The sequence below is a fragment of the Camelus ferus genome, chromosome 13 (genome assembly GCF_009834535.1).
Source record: "Camelus ferus isolate YT-003-E chromosome 13, BCGSAC_Cfer_1.0, whole genome shotgun sequence".
Classification (NCBI taxonomy): Eukaryota; Metazoa; Chordata; class Mammalia; order Artiodactyla; family Camelidae; genus Camelus; species Camelus ferus.
In genome coordinates, this window is record NC_045708.1 from 26672468 (window position 1) to 26691064 (window position 18597).

General features: G+C 50.1%; 1 protein-coding gene across 2 annotated transcripts in view; it reads right to left on the minus strand.

Moving 5' to 3' along the window:
- Positions 1–1030: 1030 nt before the first annotated feature.
- RSPO1 (R-spondin 1) overlaps positions 1031–18597 on the minus strand; it is a 28849-nt gene continuing 11282 nt past the window's right edge. Inside the window, exons 3-6 of one of the 2 annotated variants that reach the window (XM_032495994.1) lie at positions 14264–14455; positions 12186–12335; positions 11696–11884; positions 1031–1938 (exon numbers count right to left, since the gene is read on the minus strand). In XM_032495994.1, the coding sequence (XP_032351885.1) occupies positions 1865–1938; positions 11696–11884; positions 12186–12335; positions 14264–14455 (605 nt within the window). In that variant the 3' untranslated portion in view covers positions 1031–1864. Of the gene's footprint in view, positions 1939–10169; positions 10951–11695; positions 11885–12185; positions 12336–14263; positions 14456–18597 lie in introns of those variants that run through there. The other variant, XM_032495993.1, reaches the window with a different exon arrangement.

Below are 18597 nucleotides of genomic sequence, written 5' to 3' on the forward strand. Positions count from 1 at the left end.
TGTCTTGAGAGGTGGATCCAGAGCACACACTGATGTGGGAATATGAAGTCTCATTCCAAGTCGTAGATAATTGTTTTAGCTCCAAGGAGGCTGGAGGGCCCATATTAAGTCATCTCCCCAGGATCAGTGTGTTTCCTATTACACTCGATGTCTATCTGTCCAATGATCCTTCTGATTTTTAAGCCGTTAGACTAAATCTTTGTGTAATTCTTTCCCCCCTCCTCCCTTGCCCACCTCCTCCCTTTTCCTTAAGAAAACATTTTTTCAAAATGTTAACCAGGTACCTTGGATTGTTTCCAGAAGAATAAAAAAATCTGAAGTCAACTCCTGACACCAGCGTGTCAGGGCGACCTCTGCCTGTCAGAAGGGCAGCCTTGCCACACGGGCAGCTTCTGCCCAGCAAGACACTGAGATTTTCCTTGGCCTCCTGTATTCCTCTTGCTCCTTGTCTGGTCTAGTCTAGACTGGGAACACAATCTTACTCCCGAAGGGGAGACTCAGGCTGAGGTATGTAAGAAAGTTAGGACGAATACCTTCTCAGGCAGCAGAGGAAGAAGTGGTCAAAACCATGATTTACGTGACTTTTAGACCCTTGATTAGAAAAAGATAAGTCAGCCACCTCTTGTGTCTCAGGAAAAAAACAATCCTTCCAACTCACTCTGTAACTAGGTTGGAAGAATCTTCCAGATGCTTTAAATGTCTATTTGGGAGACTTTAGAGATGTCAGTTTTGCTTCCAGCCAGATTTGGGCATATCCCTAGGATGTTTGGCCACTGTGCTCAGGACCTGGGGACTCAGGTTTCTGCTGTGTTACCCCGCCACCACCCTTACCTCACCAGGGTACCAGGCATAAACCGAGTAGCTTATCTCCGAGGGCAGGGGTAAGCAAACTTCAGCCCTCCTGCCAAATCCCACCAGCCACCTATTTTTATAGGGCTCATGAGCTAAGAATGGTCTTCACATTTTTAAATAGTTGAAAAAAAAATAAGGATACTATGTTGTGACACATGAAGCTGATAAGAAATGCAAATTTCAGAGTTCATAAATAAAGTTTTATTGGAACACAGCCACCCTGTTTGGTCTACAACTGCTATTGCACTACAAAGGCAGAGATGAACAGCTGCCCTGCAAAGCCTAAAATATTTACTACATGACCCTTTACAGAAAAAAAAGCTTGTCGATGACCCCTTCCTGGGGCTCTGGTGGGAGTTCTGCTCATTGAAAAGGGGTGTAAGTGACTAGAGCTGACTGTCAGTCACCATTGCCCTCTGAGAGTGAAATTTCCCTGTCCCAGCATGGAGGTGCAGTTCTTTTTTTTCTACCCTGGGGAAGATGAGGGGGTTCCCTATACATCGGAGAGTAGCTGATGCTTTAGTGGGCCAGCAGGGGGCTCTCTGAGGAGGTTTACATATCATGGGGAAGGGGGCAGAAGGAGCCCATGTGGAAGAGAAAAGGGGGTTCGGGAAGAGTGACACTGGCCTGTCAGTGTCTTTCAGCCCCAGGAGTTTTTTTCTGAGCTCAAAGGAGAAGGGGGCTTCAGGCAGAAATCCAAAAGCCTCTTTGTCCAGAGTCTTTGTGAGACCGGCTTTGGTGATCTTGAGACAAAGCACCACACATGTAGGGGAGAGAGGCTCTCTACTTCACCCAGCGAGATTTTAGGTGCATCTGGATCTTCAAGGTCTGCACCCAGGGTGGGCAGCTCCGGGCGTGTCCCAAGGCAGCCCCCCAGGGCCCAAGGCTGGTTCACGTGCTGGCAGTCACCCGGTGGCAAAGTGGTCTTGAGCAGCTTCATAGCAGTGGGCGCTGATGAGGGTCTGGAGGGGAGAGGCAGGGTCTGGTGGATGCCCGGGAGGACCCTATGGCGTTAATGATGAGCACATGTGGTCCATCCTCTGGCTCTCCCTCCTCTTCCTGATAAAGGAGCAAGACCTGAATGGGCTGGGTATCATGGTACACAGGTGGGGAAAAGGACGTGCAAAATGTGAATTTTCACACAGCTAGGTGGTAGCACAGCCAGACTCCCTGAGTTCAAATCCTGGCTCCACTATTTATTAGCTGTGCATCCCTGCTCACATCCCTTCACCTCTTCTTGCCTCAGTTTCCTCATCTGTCAAATGGGCATAACAAAGGTACTCACCTCATAGGGCTGTGGGGAGGATGGAGTGAGGCAGTGCAAATAAAGGGCTTAGAAGAGTGTAAATACTATATAAATGTTGGCCATTGTTATTATAAGTATGTCTCCAACTGCACCCACAGCTCTGTGAGACTTGAGGAAGGACAGGAAGTACAAGAAGGAATCCCAAGAATATGAAAACAATCATATGTATGTATATGTATGACTGAAACATGATGCTGTACATTGGAAATAGACACATTGTAAGTGACTATATTTTTTAAAAATTAAAAAAAAAAAAGACGAAGAAGAAGGAATCCCACAGTCCTCGCTCTCAAGAGCTAACATTCGGCTGGAGACATACATTTAGATATGAAAAAGGTGTATAGACAGTCCATAGAAACACAGACGGAAGGGCCAGTAGCACAAGCACCTTCACATACTAATTCAGTGTGGGTATGAAATATAAATAGATCCCCAGATGAGAGTGTGGGGAAGCACATTCTAGGGGGAGGGAACAGCATGGACAAAGGCACTGACATTTGAAAGTTCATTTGAACTGGGCACCATTGAGTAGTTCTGGGTAGAAGAGGAGATGGGATGCAGGATGTGAGTGGTGGGCCATGACTCTGGAAAGCTCGGTGGTCACAACCAGCTGTGGCCAGATGACAAAAATATCAAGGTCAGGTTGCCTTTGGTTCAGGCCCTAATGAACTTGGCTGCTGGCCTTATTTGTCCTCCCAGGAGGAGAAAGGAGCAGGCGTGATCCAGAACTATGATCTCCAGGAATAATATGAAAATAAACACGTTCAAGCGAGACCTTTTCATTCATTTGCTTTTTTTCATTCATTAACAAACATCCGGCCCATGATAACAAAAGACAAATGCAATTGGTGGAAATTACAGGGGGCAGAGGAGCTGAGCAAGCCATGGCTGTGAAGGGCCTGTGGCTGTGCATTGAAAGGAAAAAGATACAGGAGGGCTGTGGGAGGGGGCTGGAAAAGCTCTGGAGAGAGCAGAAATGTCAAAGCTGGTCTTCAGAAAAAAGAGGGAAATGGGAGGTGGGGAAACCAGGGGAATGCAAAGAGAATGTGTTGGTGAGAAATTGAGATGCAATGTCTGTGGACATTTTGTTGATTTGGTGGCAGGAAAAGAATTGTAAATATGCATGGTTGGCAAATACCTCGCACAAAAAAATACCTTGTGAGAATGAATGGGAGGGCATGAGAGAAACCAAGCACAGTCCTCAGTGATGGTCCTGCCCTTGGGAGAAAAGCCAAGTATATATTCAAGGCAGTTGTTGCCACTACCCCAGCCCTGGGGGTAGATCCGAAGTCTGAACCAGATGGGTTTTCTGTGTCTCTCAACTGGCGTGAGCAGGTGATGGGCCATCATTGGGCTTTTCTGTCCAAAGCGGGGAGGCACTGCTCTCCTCCTTCTGCTCAGAGCCCAGCCCTTGAAAGATGGCCAGAGAGGCCAGGGTTCCACTCAGTGGCCAAAGAGAGATGGCTCCAGCTTTGGGCCAGTCCTGAATGTGGCTCACTTTGGACTTTGCTCTGCCTTTGGCGCCCCAGCCCCGTGGTGCGTCAGAGTAAGTGAGTAGAGAGCAGTCTAATGCCCTTCAGGATGTGGCTTGCTCATGCCCCAGGTGGTGAATCACACAGAAGCGAGTCATGGGCTCAAATTAGGAACCATTACGCAAATGTAAAGCCCTCCAAGATGAATCTAATGAATGAACTGTCGCAATTAAAATGCTAGGTTCTGCCATCACGAGCCTGCTCTTCACATGGCCTTGACGTCTGAGGCCTCCCTGTTTGAATCCTCCAAGATGAGACCATGGACTTTAACTGCCCACGTGGCCCTCTGCACATGCCCATCAGGCAGTCCTGGGGCCAGTGGATTCGGTGCTCATGAATTCACCAACTCAACTGCCCCAGCCTCTTTTCACGTCCATGTGTTGCTCCAGCTCCCAATCCTTGAGAGGACATCTCTCCTGGTCCCTGGGATTGTGACACCCTCACTGTCACCACCATTGCCAAGTGAGCCATCCAGGGCTGGCCTGGGAAAGCATTTTGCTTTGTTCCTTGAGCTGCCAGCTTGTTTGACAGCCTTGGATCTGGTCTGGCTATTCCATCATCACTTAACCCCCTCCCCTGCCCCAAATCCCTGTTCCCCCTCCTCCTGTTCCCCTGCCCTGAAGGCTGCCGGCTTATTCCTTTTGGAGATGAACTCACTGTTGACTTTAACTCACTTCGATGTTTCCCAGGGAAGCAGGCTGGCGGGAGGCCCACCCCAGCTCCTAGAAGAAGACAGCAGGGTCAGTTCCAAGACTGGGTGCCAGGGGCCTTGGACCTGCCAAAATGCCTCCCATTTTATGGACAGGCCTGGCTCAACCTGAAGACATTCCAAGTATTTAATCAGCAGCCCATGGTACATATTGGGTTGCAGAGGGAGCCCTCAGAAGCCAGCCCCTTTCAGGAGAGATGAAACTCAGCCAGAGGAAGGAGCCGGCCTTCTCCATGGGCCAGGCTGATGCTCCACAGATGGAAAAACTCTATCCCAATAACAATAATCAATAACCGAAGGCTGGCAGCTGCTGTGGCCTGGCCTGAGGGGCCCCAGGGGGGTTGGCTCTGCCCTTTTTCCCACATAGGACTAAGTCCAGCCAGAAATCCATCTCACCCACCACCCTGCACCGAGCTCTGGGAGAGCGAACAGGCGAGGGAGGAACCATATTTCACATACTTTCTCTTTCAAAATGTAGCCCTATTTCGCAATTTCCTACTTAAGCTCTGGAAGGCTCGAGGCTAGGACCCAAGCCACCTTCTCCAGCCACTGGCCTGGGTCTCTTCTCACCAGCAGCCTTGGAGGGGAGGGGAGGGGAGAAATGTTGAGGCCCACACTTAGCTGCTCTCCCACCATCCCCATCGGGGCGGCTGACCCAGGGTCTATTTGATGCTGAAGCCAAGCAAGGCTCCAGACAAAAACCTGTTTATTCTTCACCCTGGGTCAGCTCTTTCCCTCGGGAGAGCAAAGAGGTACACCACACCAAAGCAGGTGCACCCAACTCTGGTATGCTCGGTCTCAGCAACCCCGAGGCATCTAATCTTCCGATCTCCTTGCTCCCCTATAACTAGGCTTTTGTTCCACATCATTTTTACTAGCCAGGCACTACTCCAGCCCCTTTGCAATGAATCCTTTTAATCCTTCCAAATGGAACCTGTTCTCTCTGGTTGTTTTTCTCCTTCCATACCACCTCTCACCAGGGTTGCCACCTGTTGTCTGCTTCAATCCAGTCTGGACCACAGCTGGAGGAGTCAGGGGGAAAAAAAAAAAGCCAGCACCTGGATTCCTGGCCCTGTGTCAGGGACTTGCATCAGGGCCCAGGAAGGTGACCCTTTTCCTAAATTCTCTCTCAAGTCTTCTAAACCAAACCAAACCAAACAAACCAGAGAAGGGAGAAAACTCCACTTAAAAAAACAAACTCAGAAAACACAATCCCATCACCCGAAATCTTGACATGGAAAACAAATGCATTCTCTAGAGGACTGGTCTGAAACATACCCGAGCTGGTACTGGGTCAAGGGGCCAGAAATGTGTTAGTCTGAGCACGTCTGCTACCCTGTAGAGGAAAAGTTACCATTTTCCAAATGACACAGAGGCCAGTTAGCAGGCACAGACACATCGTGGGCTGTTGTTGCTTAAACCTGGGAGTAGGATTAGGAATCTTGGCATGACTCCTCTCTCTAGCACCCCCTCACTTGGAGAATCACAAAGTGTGACATCTCATCAATCCTTGTGGTCTCCGGCCTCAGGTGGGCTGCTTCTAAGGCTGCGAGCGGGTAACTGCTCCCCAACTTAAAACACGCACTCTATCTCCAGCTCAAAAAAAAAAAAAAAAAAACACATTGTTAGTCTTGAAAGGATGGAGTGACACAGACAGGGGTAGGTCCAGGTGTGGCCGTTTGCAAGGATGCACTGGGATTGCACCTGGACGCACAGTGTATCAGTATCAGGAGAATTCCCTCCTACCGGTAATTCAGCAGATATAAACACTCAGGACCTCCTGAAGTCCCTATTTACTTCCCTCCCTTAGCTGCCTAGAGCATCAGGAGCGGCTTTAGGAGGGATGCAGAGAAGCCGAATGCCTCAGCATCACCCAGGTGATGCAGGAGATACTGGAGGATCCAGCTTATTCTTTGATTCTGAGATTCTGGGGTTTTGTTTCCGTGTTGTTTTAGAGGAAAGCTGAAGGCAGTGCTTCTGAAATGTTTCACTTGTGTGTGAATTACCTGGGGAATCTGTTACAAGGCAGATTCAGATTTCTAGGTCTGGGACGGGCCTGAGAATCTGCATTTTTAACGAGCTCCCAGATGAGGCCGAGGTTGCTGATCCGGAGCCATGCTTTTAGCAGCTAGGACCTGAGGTTCTGGGAGATGGGGACAAATCAGAGCCAGAGACGGCCAAGACATGCAGGGACTGAGGACCGATATCCAGACAGAGACAGAAAAGCAGAGAAACAATGGCACACACACATGGGGTCAGAGGCTGAGGAGGTGGGAACAGAGAAAGACATGGTGACAAAAAGAGGGACAGAGAAGAGGGGAGGGTATAGCTCAAATGGTAGAGTGCCTGCTTAGCATGCACTAGGTCCTAGGTTCAATCCCCAGTACCTCCAATGAAAAAGTAAAAAAATAAATAAACCTAATTACCTCCTCCTGCAAAAAAATAAAATAAAATAAATAAATAAAACTCTAAAAAAGGGGGGGGGGGAGGGACAGAGAAGGAAGAGTCAGAGAAACAGGGAGGGGCAAAGGTGGAGAGACCAAATCAGAGATGGTCAAAGGATGGGGCCAGAGAGACCAGCAAAGAACAGAGCCAGGATCAGAGAAAGAAGGCAAAAAAAAAAAAAAAAAAAAAAAAAAAAAAATACAAAGAGAGAGAGAAGGCAAAGTAAGGAGTTTGGGGAGAGGCCGGAGCAGCCGTGGGCAGCCTGTGACCACACAGGATCCTGACTGGCAGCGTAGGGTCTCAGAGCTACGGGTGGGTTGAGCCCTACAGTGTGTCAGATGCACACACCTGAGCTCCCCCACCTTCCAAACCTCCCAGGCTTCTCACACCGGCAGCACCCTCTCCTCCTGTAGAGCTGTCCCTCCCACAGAGCCTCCCACTACTGGTGTTCCTCTTCCGGCTCCTGTGTGTTCAACCTCTTCTTAACTGGACCCCTTCCCAGCAGGTTTTAAACATTTTCAAGTCTTTCCCACCTAAAACACAAAACAAAACAAAAAACAAAAAAAGGAAAAAAACTCTCTCTTGACCCCATATCTCTTTCTAGCCCCTGTTCTATTTTTCTGTTTCTCGGGGAAACTTCCCAAAAGAATTTGTACTGAATTCTGCCTCCATTGCCCTCTCCAAACAGCTCTTGCAGAGGCTGCCACTGGCACACACACTGTAAGTCCAATGGTCAGTTTCCAGGCTTTGCTTTCACTTGTCTCTTAGCAGCCTTTGGTCCTCGTGATCTCCCCTCCTGCTTGCTGGCTTCTGGGACGTGATGCCCCCCTGGTTTTTCTCTTGCCCGCTCCTTCTTTGACATATCCAAGGATATCTGATCTTTATCCTCGGAGGGCTGGACAGCTGGGTCTGAGCCCCCTTTTCACCCAGGGCTTTTCCAAACCTGCAGCCTCAGTGATCTTCTTGACACCAGTTGACATTCCAGTTCAGACGTCCCCTGTGCACTCTAGATCTATCTTTGTGTTATCACAATGTCTACCCACCATCCTTACCCGGATGTCTCACAGGCATCTCAAACTCAACATGGTCAAAACCAAAGTTTTGTTCTTTCTCCTCCTCCCAAACTGGTCTTCCTCATGGGCTCTCCATCCCAGAACACAGCATCATCATTGGTCTGGGTTTTTGAACCAAAAATGAGGACTTTGTCCTTGACACCTCCCTCTCCCTTTCTCCCCTCATCCACATCTACTTTATCACCAAACTCTTTCAACTTTATCCTCCAAATTCCTTTGGCTTTGTCTTCTTCTCTCCATTTCCACTGTCACCATCCTCATCCAAGTCTTCAACATTTCTCACCTGGATGACAGCAACAGCCTCCTGAGCAGTTTCCCAACCATCTGTTTTCTATACTACAGCCAACAGATTTTGCAAATCTGATCATGTTGGCCTGCTGCCTAAAATTCTTCAGCCTCCCTTGGCTCTGAGAATAAAGACCTAACTCTAAGCAACTTTTCTGGGATCATCTCACCTCCCTTGCTCTCCAGGCCTTCCAGCTCTACTGGCCTTCTTTCATTTCATTGAACACCAAGCTCTTTTCTGCCACAGGACACTTGCATGTGCTTCGTCCTCTATGTAGGATTATGCTGTCCAATACAGTAGCCACTAGTCATGTATGGCTAGTGAGCACTTGACACATGGCTAGTACAACTGAAGAACCGAATTGTTAATGCTATTTAATTTCAATGAATTAAATCAAAAACTTGAAACAGTTCAATTCAGTTATCAGAAAACTTAACTACTCTTTAAACAGCTTGGGTGTGTGAATCTATTTTTCAATTTTTGAATCTACTTTTGAATTTTTATTAAATCTAAATACTGATCAAGTATTTCTGGCGAAAATTTAGTGTCTGAATTAAGATATGCTGTAAGTGTAAATATACACACCGAATGTTGAAGACAGTTTAAAAAAGAATATAAAAGATCTCATTAATAATTTTTATATTGATTATGTTAATAGATAATATTTTGCATATATTTGGTTAAATAAAAGACATAATTAAAATTAACTTCATCTGTGTCTTTTTACTATTCAAATGTGGCTACTAGAAAAAAATTTTTTTGTTTTTTATTTAAAAAATTTTTGGCAGGGGAGGTAATTAAGTTATTAATTAATTAACTAATTTTAATGGGGGTACTGAGGATTGAGCCCAGGACCTCATGCATGCTAAACAGGCACTCTGTCACAGAGCTGTATCCTCCCTCTAAGAAAATTTTAAATAAGATTAGTGGCTCATACTGTATTTCTATTGGCCAGCACTGGTTTAGAACTTCATTCCTCCTCTTTGTGTTAACTCCTTCTATTCATCCTTTAGATCTTAACTTGAATACCACCTCCTCTGAAGAGCTTCTCAGAGATAGAATCTTTTATTTTGTTTTATTTAGTTTCAGAGCTGTGTGTGTTTCAGTGATTGCCTGCCTTTAACTCCACTCATTTGTAATCATACATTTATTCGAAGGATTACTTAATTCACCCCAGTCCCGCCACCAACCTCTAAGCTCCATGAGAGCAAGGCTCCTGTCTGGCTCAACTCTGTAAACCCAACATTGCATATATTTGGTTAAATAGAAGATATATTTAAAATTAACTTCATCTGTTTCTTTTTACTCTTTAAATGTGGCTTTTTACCCTTTTAAATGTGAGTCCAGAGCTTGGTGCACGGATGGCTGCCAGTGGACACTTCAGAATGCCACAAGAGGTGACTACATCCACTGTTCTGCCTTCACGTCCAACTTGCACCAACCATCTCAGGGAGCCTGAGCATGGCCTCCCCCTAGAAGCGCCACGGTAGCCCTTCAGTTTAGAGTCTGCTTCTCTCAGATGGAAAGTCTCCCTGTATAGCTGACTACAATCCCTCCTGCTGCAAGCTGGCCGAGATCTTTGTTCCATCCTTAGAGGTAATTAAAGGAATGCGTCTCAAACTTAAATGAACACGCCAGTTACCTGGAACTTTGTTAAAATGCAGACTCTGGTTCATCAGGTGGGGGGACCTGAAGTTCTCATTTCTAACAAGCTACCTGATGATAATGTCGAGGCTGGTCCACAGACCACATTCTGAGTAACAAAGATGTACAGAAGCTGGTTACCACCTTAAACATCCTCAAAGTTTTCTTCCTGCTCTGGAGCCTCTGTCGAGGAGGCCAGGAGGGGTCTCTGTCGAGGAGGCCAGGAGGGGTCTCTTGAGATTCACCCCTGTCCCTTTCTGCTCCCATGCGTACTCTACCAACCCCCATACCCTGAAAAGGAATGTGGTACCTGTGGCTTCTGTTGGCATTTGGTTTTTGTTTTTAATTTGAAATAAACCTTTAAGCAGTTTTCAGAGTCAGGGCAGCCCTTATACGGATCATGGATGTGTAACAAAACTCTCCAAGGATAAAGTCACACAGCTGGAGATGCGGAACAGTCTAAAGCTTTGGCTCCTGTCTGCCACACCAGGCTGGTCCTATCAGCTCCTCCAGAAGGCTCCACTCTGCCAAGTTTGGGCTTGGATGCTGGAAAATGTTGTCTCTGAGGCGTCCGTCCACTGGGAGAATCACAAACCAAGCATATGCCTCTGGGCCCTCTGCTGGGCAGCGATGACCCCTCCACCTCCCCGCCCTGCTCACACAGTGTTGTCTGAGGGCTAGAAGGATCTTCCAGTAGCCTCTATTGTGTGTGTGTGTGTGTGTGTGTGTGTACGCATGTGCACATGCATACACACACATATTTGTATGTATGTCGGTTACATATTTGGATACAGGGTCTGTGTGCATGTATCTGTGTGTTCCTGTATGTATGGAGAGTGTGTGGACGCGCTGCCTCCAGTGCTCGAGTTCAGTAAAGCTCTCATCACACAGAGCGGCGCTGGACTCTTGCTGCATGGGCCTGGAGGCTGAACAGTGTCCCTAGGTTGTCCCCGCAGAGGTGACCGGCCCCACTGTCCCTTGCTGCTGCTGTTGTTGGCCCTTGCGTCTCCGAGCGCCAGCGCCCGCCTCCTTGCTCTCCTTCCGGCCCGGGTTCCTGTTGGCATTCTCCCGCCGGCCCTGGCCGCCCTTCCTCCTCTTCTGCCCTGTAACCCCAACAGCAGGAAGAGTCAACAAAGGGTGTCCTGACAGCAGGGAGGCCCTGGGCATGACCAAGGGCCCAAGGAGGAGAGTGGTGAGGAACCTGGGCAGGGGGAGGCGGGAGGAGGCCTGGAGATGCTGCCCTTAGGCAGTAGGGCCCCCTCAAGGCCTCTTCTGACCAGCAGCCACTGCAACATGGGTACCAAGATGGGGTCCCAGGAGCCTCTGTACCCTCCACCCCTTAATGAACCAGACCTCCCCCACTTCCTTGTGTCTTCCTCAGACCTTGGATCCCAAGGGGCTGAGAGCATCTCCCAGGTCATCACTGTAGCTCTCCCAACAGACAGGACGGCCCTCAACTCCTCCACCACACACCACTGCTGCATCACTGCCGACTGCATGCTGTGTGACCTTGGCCAAATCGCTGCATCTCTCTGGGTCTTAGCATCCCCTTCCATGCCTCTGTCTGACCTCTGAGGACTCTTCCAGTGCCAACATCCCCTGGCTCAGAGTAAATGGGGAAACTGAAGAGATAACCACAGAAGCTTTTGGTCCCACCATACAGAGCTGCTGCAGGGACTGCTCTCTGTCTGGCACCGGGTTGCACAGCATGGGGGACCTGAGCTGGGGACTCCCCATCTGGCCCTGGCCTGAGGCCGTCTCCTGGGCCATAGACAGGAAGCAGAGGTGTTCAGACCTGCCATGGCTGTGCTGACCCCCGATCCCAGGGAGGCGGAGGCTATAACTCACCCTCCGAGCAGGGTGTCCTCCGCACAGTGCACCTCCGGGTCTCCTTGGTGTCGGAGCAGACGGTGTGGTCCCCACCAGGGGCCTGGAGCACCCTCCGTGTCCGCTCCTCCAAGCCCCTCCGGAAGCCACAGAGCTTCTTCTTCTTGGAGCATGGCCCCCACAGAGACCACTCGCTCATTTCACATTGTGCTGGCAGGAGGGGAGGGAGGACGGAGAGAGGCAAGAGAAGGAGGGGGTCACATCTCCTCATCTGGCCCCAGGTACCCCAGGGGAGCCTCTCCCACTTGCTCTCTGCCTCAGCCCCAGGCCATAGGCATCTGTAGTCCAGAGGGCAGAAAAGTCCCGGGAGAAACCTCAGATGGTGGCCGTGGGTGAGCTTTCTCTGCACAGTGCCTGGCCCACGCTTTCCCTGGCCAGAGCCACCCGACCCGCCCCCTCTCCAGGGTCCTGGACCCTCGGCTGCAGCGCCCGCCACGCCTTACCGCCTTACCAGGGCTGCTGCACTCCATGGTGCCGTTGGCGGCCACCGAGCCCTCGGGACAGGCGGGATAGCAGCGGCCCTTGTGCAGATACAAGTTCTCCTTGCACTTGGTGCAGAAGTTGTGGCTGAAGCAGGCCTCACAGTGCTCGATCTTGCATTCTGAGGAGAAGGCCAGATTGGGGGCCTCTGGTTCAGCCTTGGATGGACACCTCCCCTCATCCCCATGCCCGGTGCCCACCCATCCTGCACAGGGGCAGGACCGCAGCCTGGAGCTGTGATTACTGCAGAGGAGTCTTGGGATGCAAGGGAGTGGGGGAGAGGAAGCCAAAGCAGCCTCTTCCCAGGGCAGGCTGGGACTCTGGCCACAGTCAGCCAACCCTAACCCCAACCCAATCCCAGGCCCTGGAACCCAAGCGGAGGACCAGGAGAGCCAGTTTCAGAGGAGAGGAGGGTGCCAGCATCTCCTGGCACACCAGAGGCCCACCTAATCAGAGCTAAACTGGGGGATACAATAACCCCCAAGAGTGGCTATGTGGTCTCCTCCACTGCTGGGCATCCACGACACCCCAAATCCTGTTCCTCCTCCTGCCCGGGCCAGCAAGAATCTGCCTGGAGGAGAGGGGAGCAATCCCAGGGCAAATTCCTCTGCCTCTGCAAGGCCAAGTTCCAGGAACCACCTTGGTTGGACTCCTGGGTCCCTCCCTGATGTCCTCCTGCCAGCTGTCCCTCCTCTGGGGAAGTGGGGGGAGGGTGGGTTGCCAGGCTAGGCTGGAAGCGGCCAGGGTCTTTCACAATCTCTCCCCTCCCAGATCATGGGTGGAGCTGACCTCTTCCCGTGAAGACCAGGTGCCAGTTTCCCAGGAGCTGGCACAGCTGGGAGCTCCCTACCCCAAATGCCTGAGGACCAAGAGGCAGCCCCGGGGTCCTACCTCCATCATCACAAGTTCCCCACCCTTACCCACCCTCCTCTGTGCCTCCTGGCTTCTGATTCTTGAGTCTGGTGGCAGGCAAAATACAAACAAAAATAAGAATAATGGCAGCTACATTTATTGTGTGCCAGACAGAGGGCTTACGTATGCCTCTTACAACAGCCCCTGGGGTACAAGCGAGCACCCTCATTCTGACGATGAGATTTTGAGAGGCTGTGACGTGCCCAAGGTCACGCAATGAATAAACAGCAGAGTTGGGATTAGAACCCAAGTTGGCAGATCTTGGGTCAGTCATTTCCCCTGAGGCCTCGATGTTACCAGCTACAGAAAGGGTCCCCTCACTTAGGTCTGTCTCCCTCCAAAGGTAATTGTGAGGCTCGACCAAGAGGAGGTCTGGAAATGCGTTCTAAACCCCAAGGCGCTGAACAGACTGGGAGGGGCTTTGGAAGTGTTGACGGAAGCATGTTCAGTGCGCATGTCATAGCTGACCTGGGATGGAGGTGTGACAGCGTGTGCTTGGAGCACGTGGGACTATAATTGGTGTGAGAGCACAGAGCAGAGTCGGGAGATGGAGGGAGAAGGGTGCAGAGAGAAGGCTGGCTGGGGCTTGAGTTTCCCTGCAGTCAGTGGAGCCAGCTATGATTTTTAAGAAGTGTGACTGGATAGACTGTGTTTCTCAGAAGCATCCTTCTGGCTGCAGTGAGGAGGGAGGGTTGATGGGAACCAAATGAGGGTTGGGGGACCAATGAGACTATTGCAATGGTCCAGGAGAGAGGTGATGGGAGCCTGGATAAGACAAAGGCAATGAGGATAGAAAGGAGATGTAAGAGGCACAGTTTGGTTATTGGATGGATGGTGGGTGGGGCATGAATGAGAGGTTGGCTCTCAGGTCTGTGAATGGGTGGTGGGTTGGGACACTAATAAGAGTGACCTGTGGGAATACAGGTGGGTACAGGTCTGGAGGCAGGAGATGCAGTGATGATAGAGGTTTGAAATGTGGGTGGGCTGTCTGGGGTTGCCCGGCAGCTGGATATGTGAATCAGGGACTCCCCGCCTCTCTGTCCCCTCTACTCCTCTTGCAGGCTGTCAGCAATTCAAAGCCCCCTCCCCCTGAGTCCATAGCCTCCGGCACCCCTCTCCAGCCCTGCCCACACTCACTGATGCACTTGTTCATGTCGGGGTTGCGGGCATCGAAGTATCCAGGTGGGCAGGATGGCAAGCAGACGCCCACCTGGCGGATGTCGTTCCTCTCCAGCAGGATGAACAGCTTGGGCGAGCACTTAAGACAGCCGTTGACCTCCGAACAGAGCTCACAGCCTTTGGCACAGGCTTGGCTCCCCTCGGTGCTGACTGGAAGGATGGAGCGAGGGTGAGAGGCAGCCAGAGGAGAGACCCCTGTCTTTCCCAGGCCCCCACGAGGATCGGAAGTGAGTAGACCGGAGTTTCAGCCTACAGAATGAATGTGCTTCTCAGAAAGCACAGACCAGGCAGGCAGCTCTTGGCAAGGCTGCTTTATGAACCTCCCCAGTATCCGCTTTCAAGGGAAACAGCACAGCAAGCGCTGCCATCCACCCTAAATGCCTGCTCAGCTCCAGGCACCACACAAGCTCATCCTCCAGGCTGGCTCCATCATCCCCAGAGAGGCCACTGACGCTGCACCCTTCCTGGAATTTACACCTGCACATCCCCGGAGGAAGGAAAGCTCAGGCTCAGGTATAGAAGGAGGGCTTTTAGTCCTTGAGAACGTTTTAAGGACAAGAAGGATAATGGGTTAAACTAACCGAGGAACAGCCACCTGCCCAGAGACAGAAGACAACTGGAATAACCTACGTCTAGAACAGTGGTCCCAACCAGAGATGAGTCTGCTCCCCAAGGGACATTCGGCAAAGTCTAGAGACATTTCAATTGTCACACTAGAGTAGGGGCTTTTCAGTGGCATCTGGGGGTTAGAGGCCAGCGATGCCGCTAAACCTCCTACAATGCGTGGGGGCAGCTCCCACCACAATGATCTGGTCTAAGATGTCAAAGGCATGGAGGTTGGAACCATCCTTTGAGCCAGTGTTGTCTCCAGCCCCAGCCTCGAGTCTCAGACCTTTAATCTCATTTCCTCTTTCACTTGTTCAACCAACACTCACTCAGCCCCTCCCAGGTACCACATGCAGTGTGAGCGCTAGGGACGGGGAGGCAAAGATGCCTGGCCACTGCGAACTGACCTCTCAGTGGTGCAGACAGACCTGTAAACATGCACATGCTGGCAGCCGCGAGGCCAAGCAATACAGGACCCAGCAAGAAGGGAGGGGAGGAGTCACAGGGGAGGTGCCGTTTGGGCCAACTCTTGAAGAAAGAGTAGAGATATGTCCATTAGGAAGTAGAGACAAAGGCCCTCTAGAAGAAAGAGGTATAAAATGTTGAAGGAATTGCGGGTAATTTGGGGTATGGGAGAGGTGGGGTAGGGGAGCCGTGAAAGATAAAGTGTCCTATCTTGAAAGGCCTTTAATATCATGCCAATGAACTTGAACGTGATCCTGCCAGGCAGCATTTCCCAAAGAGTATTCCTTGGAACATGATTCCCCTAAATGTTCATAGGAGGATGTGGAGAAAAGGCCACTGTATCAGGGAAGACTGACAACTACCAGGTCCAACAAGTCTAAACCAGGATTCTTTCCTGCGGGGCTTTTTGCAGTCTCCATTATGCTCCTGGGACTTAGAGTGACTCTCTAAGAGGGGGACAGAGTGAGCTGCATTTACCAGACATTCTGGTTTTGCAGGGTTTGGGGGAGACCTTTCTCAGAGCTGATTAGAAAACAGGGAGTCATTGGCAAGTTTTAATCAGGAGCAAGACCTGATCTGATTCATATGTTGGAAAGATTCCTCTGCAGCCTGGGGAGAGACAAAGACTGAAGGACCATTTGGGACGTTCAGCTGACCTGATTATCCAGGTGAGAAAGTCTTAAACCAAGTTCTGTTCAGTGGTGATAGAAAGAAAACGATTTGAGAGATGCTTAAGGAATGCAGTCAGTATGGCCATTGTGACCAATCTGAGGTGGAGGAGCCTGGGTGGCTTCCCAGGGTTCTGGCATAGGGGAGGAGTGGGACCAGTCACTAAAGAGGGACCAGACAGCAAGGAGCTGTAGAGACAAGCTGGAGGCAGAGAGCTGAGGGAATCAGAATAGAGAAGACAGGAGAGCGTGCAGCAGAGAGGACCCAGAGCTCAGGCTTCAGAGTCGGCTGGACCTGGAGCTGAACAGCCAGCCTGGGACCCTGGGCGCAACATGCATCTTGTGGGTCTCCCTCCCCACCACCAAAAATGGGAGATGAAGGTGCCCAATCTGCAGGGCTACGGAGAGGAGCACCTGCTCCAGGAAGGATCCCTGATTTCAGGACAGGAGAACGAGTAAAACAAAGGCGAGCAGAAGAGACGAGGGGAATAACAAGTGACAACGACAAAAGCGACGTCATAGTCACAATCACGGCAGCTTGTTACTGTCACTTATTCTGTGGTGGGCACTGCTCTCGTGCTTTTCAAGTATTAACTCGTTTAATCCTTACCACCCATGAAGCAGGTACTACTGATTTTTTTTTTAGCCCTCTTTTTCACAAATGAGGAAATGGAGAGGTTGAATTTCTTGAACAAAGGCTTCATAGCCAGTATGTGTCTCAGGCAGAGGGAACAAAGCTTATGAAGGCCAGGGGTAGGACAATACAGGGTGACATGGAAACTGAAAGGATGGCCAGACTGACTTTTTTTTAAATAGAGGATTTATTTATATAGAGTCAATATTACCATTTAATTAATCACTGAATTTTAAAATGGTAATTATAAGCAAAATAAAGACTCCAAATGTTGTGTTGATGGTATAAGGGAGGTCCCTGGGGGATTTTTTTTTTTTCACTGTTGATAATGTTTAATTCTTAATTTGGATGGTGCCTGGGGGATTAATTTCCTACTTCGGGCCTTCGCTCAGCTGTATCACAAATTAAGAAGCCACTGTAGAGTCCAGGTGCCACTTCCACTTCAAAGAGATTTACTAGTCTATTACCCAAGGTTTTTGCTTCATTCACTGTTGGAGTTTATCAAAAGTTTTTTCTGCATCTATTGAGACGATCCTACGGTTTTTATTCTTCGGTTTATTACTGTGGTGCCATCACATTGATTGATTTGTGGATATTGAAAAATCCTTGTATCCCTGGGACAAATCCCACCTGATCATGTGTGTGATCCTTTAATGTACCATTGGATTGGGTTTGCTACTTAACCTATTGTTGGAATGAATTCTCCCTCTAGGTTCTTCCCTTTGTTTCAACAACCAAAGTCATCCAGGTGCCCCCCCTCGCAGGCCTCTACTGTTGCATTCTCATACTCATTTATTCCTTCCTATCACTTCTCTTAAGGACAGATTTGCAAAAGGCCTTCTCACAAGCCTGCTCCCTGCCTCCCACTCAACCAGCAACAAATCTCTGTGTGTGTTTCCCTTCGGTGCTATCAATGACAAGCGAGACAAAGTGAGGCACGTGGCGGATCTGAAGTGAGCTCAGTAATTTCAGTGGAGTGAGTGGAGAAGGAAGCAGGGGCCAGGGAAGGAGGGGCCTTGAATCCATCTAGAGGAGGGCGGACACTATCCTAAAGGCAATGAGAAATCCTTGGGGGTTTTAAAACAGGAGACCTGGCCAGGATTCCGTTTTAGAGCGATCACTCTGCAGTGGGGAGAACGGATTGCAGGGAGGGCGAAACTGGAGGCAGGAGGACTCCCGGGTTCAAAGAGAAGGAGCTGAACCAAGAGGATGGAAAGGAGTAGACACAGGGAAGATATTCAGGCTGTAGCATCAAGAAGATGAGGTGATGGACTGGACGTGGAAGTGAGGGCCCCAGGGAACGCATGTGTCGAGGACAACGCCCAGGTGTTGGGCTTGGGTGAGGGAGTAGCTGTCGGCTTTTAATCAAGAAAGAGAGAGAGAGAGGGACCGGAGGAGGAGGAGCAGATGTGGGTGGGGTTAATGATGAGCTCTAAGTTTTGCATGTGTTGGGTTTGTGGGTCCCGTGGGATGCCCAGGGGAAAGTGTCTATTTAGCAGCTGAATGTGTGGGTCTGGAACTCGAGACATATTTTGGCTGGAGATTGAGACATGGAGTTCTTAATATGAAACTGTCATCAAAGGCTTGGAGGGCCATGAGATGGCTGGGAGAGTGGGCATAGATGGTAAGAAGAGTAATTTGACATTTAAGAGAAGGACAGAAAAAGGGGGCCAAGAAGGAGCCACCAGACAGGTAGGGGATATTCACAGGCATGTGGTATCACAGAAGCCAAGGGAAGAGGACACTCCAGGGAGGAGGGAGGGGTCCAAAGCCAAATGCCGTGGAGATGTCATGGTGCCCTGGTTGGGGGTGGAGAGCGGAGGGCGGTGGTGGAGGAGTAAAGGAAGGTGAGGAAGGAGAGCCTCACATTCAAGACACTGGCTGTGGAGAAGGGGAGAGAAACCAGTGATCCGTCCTGG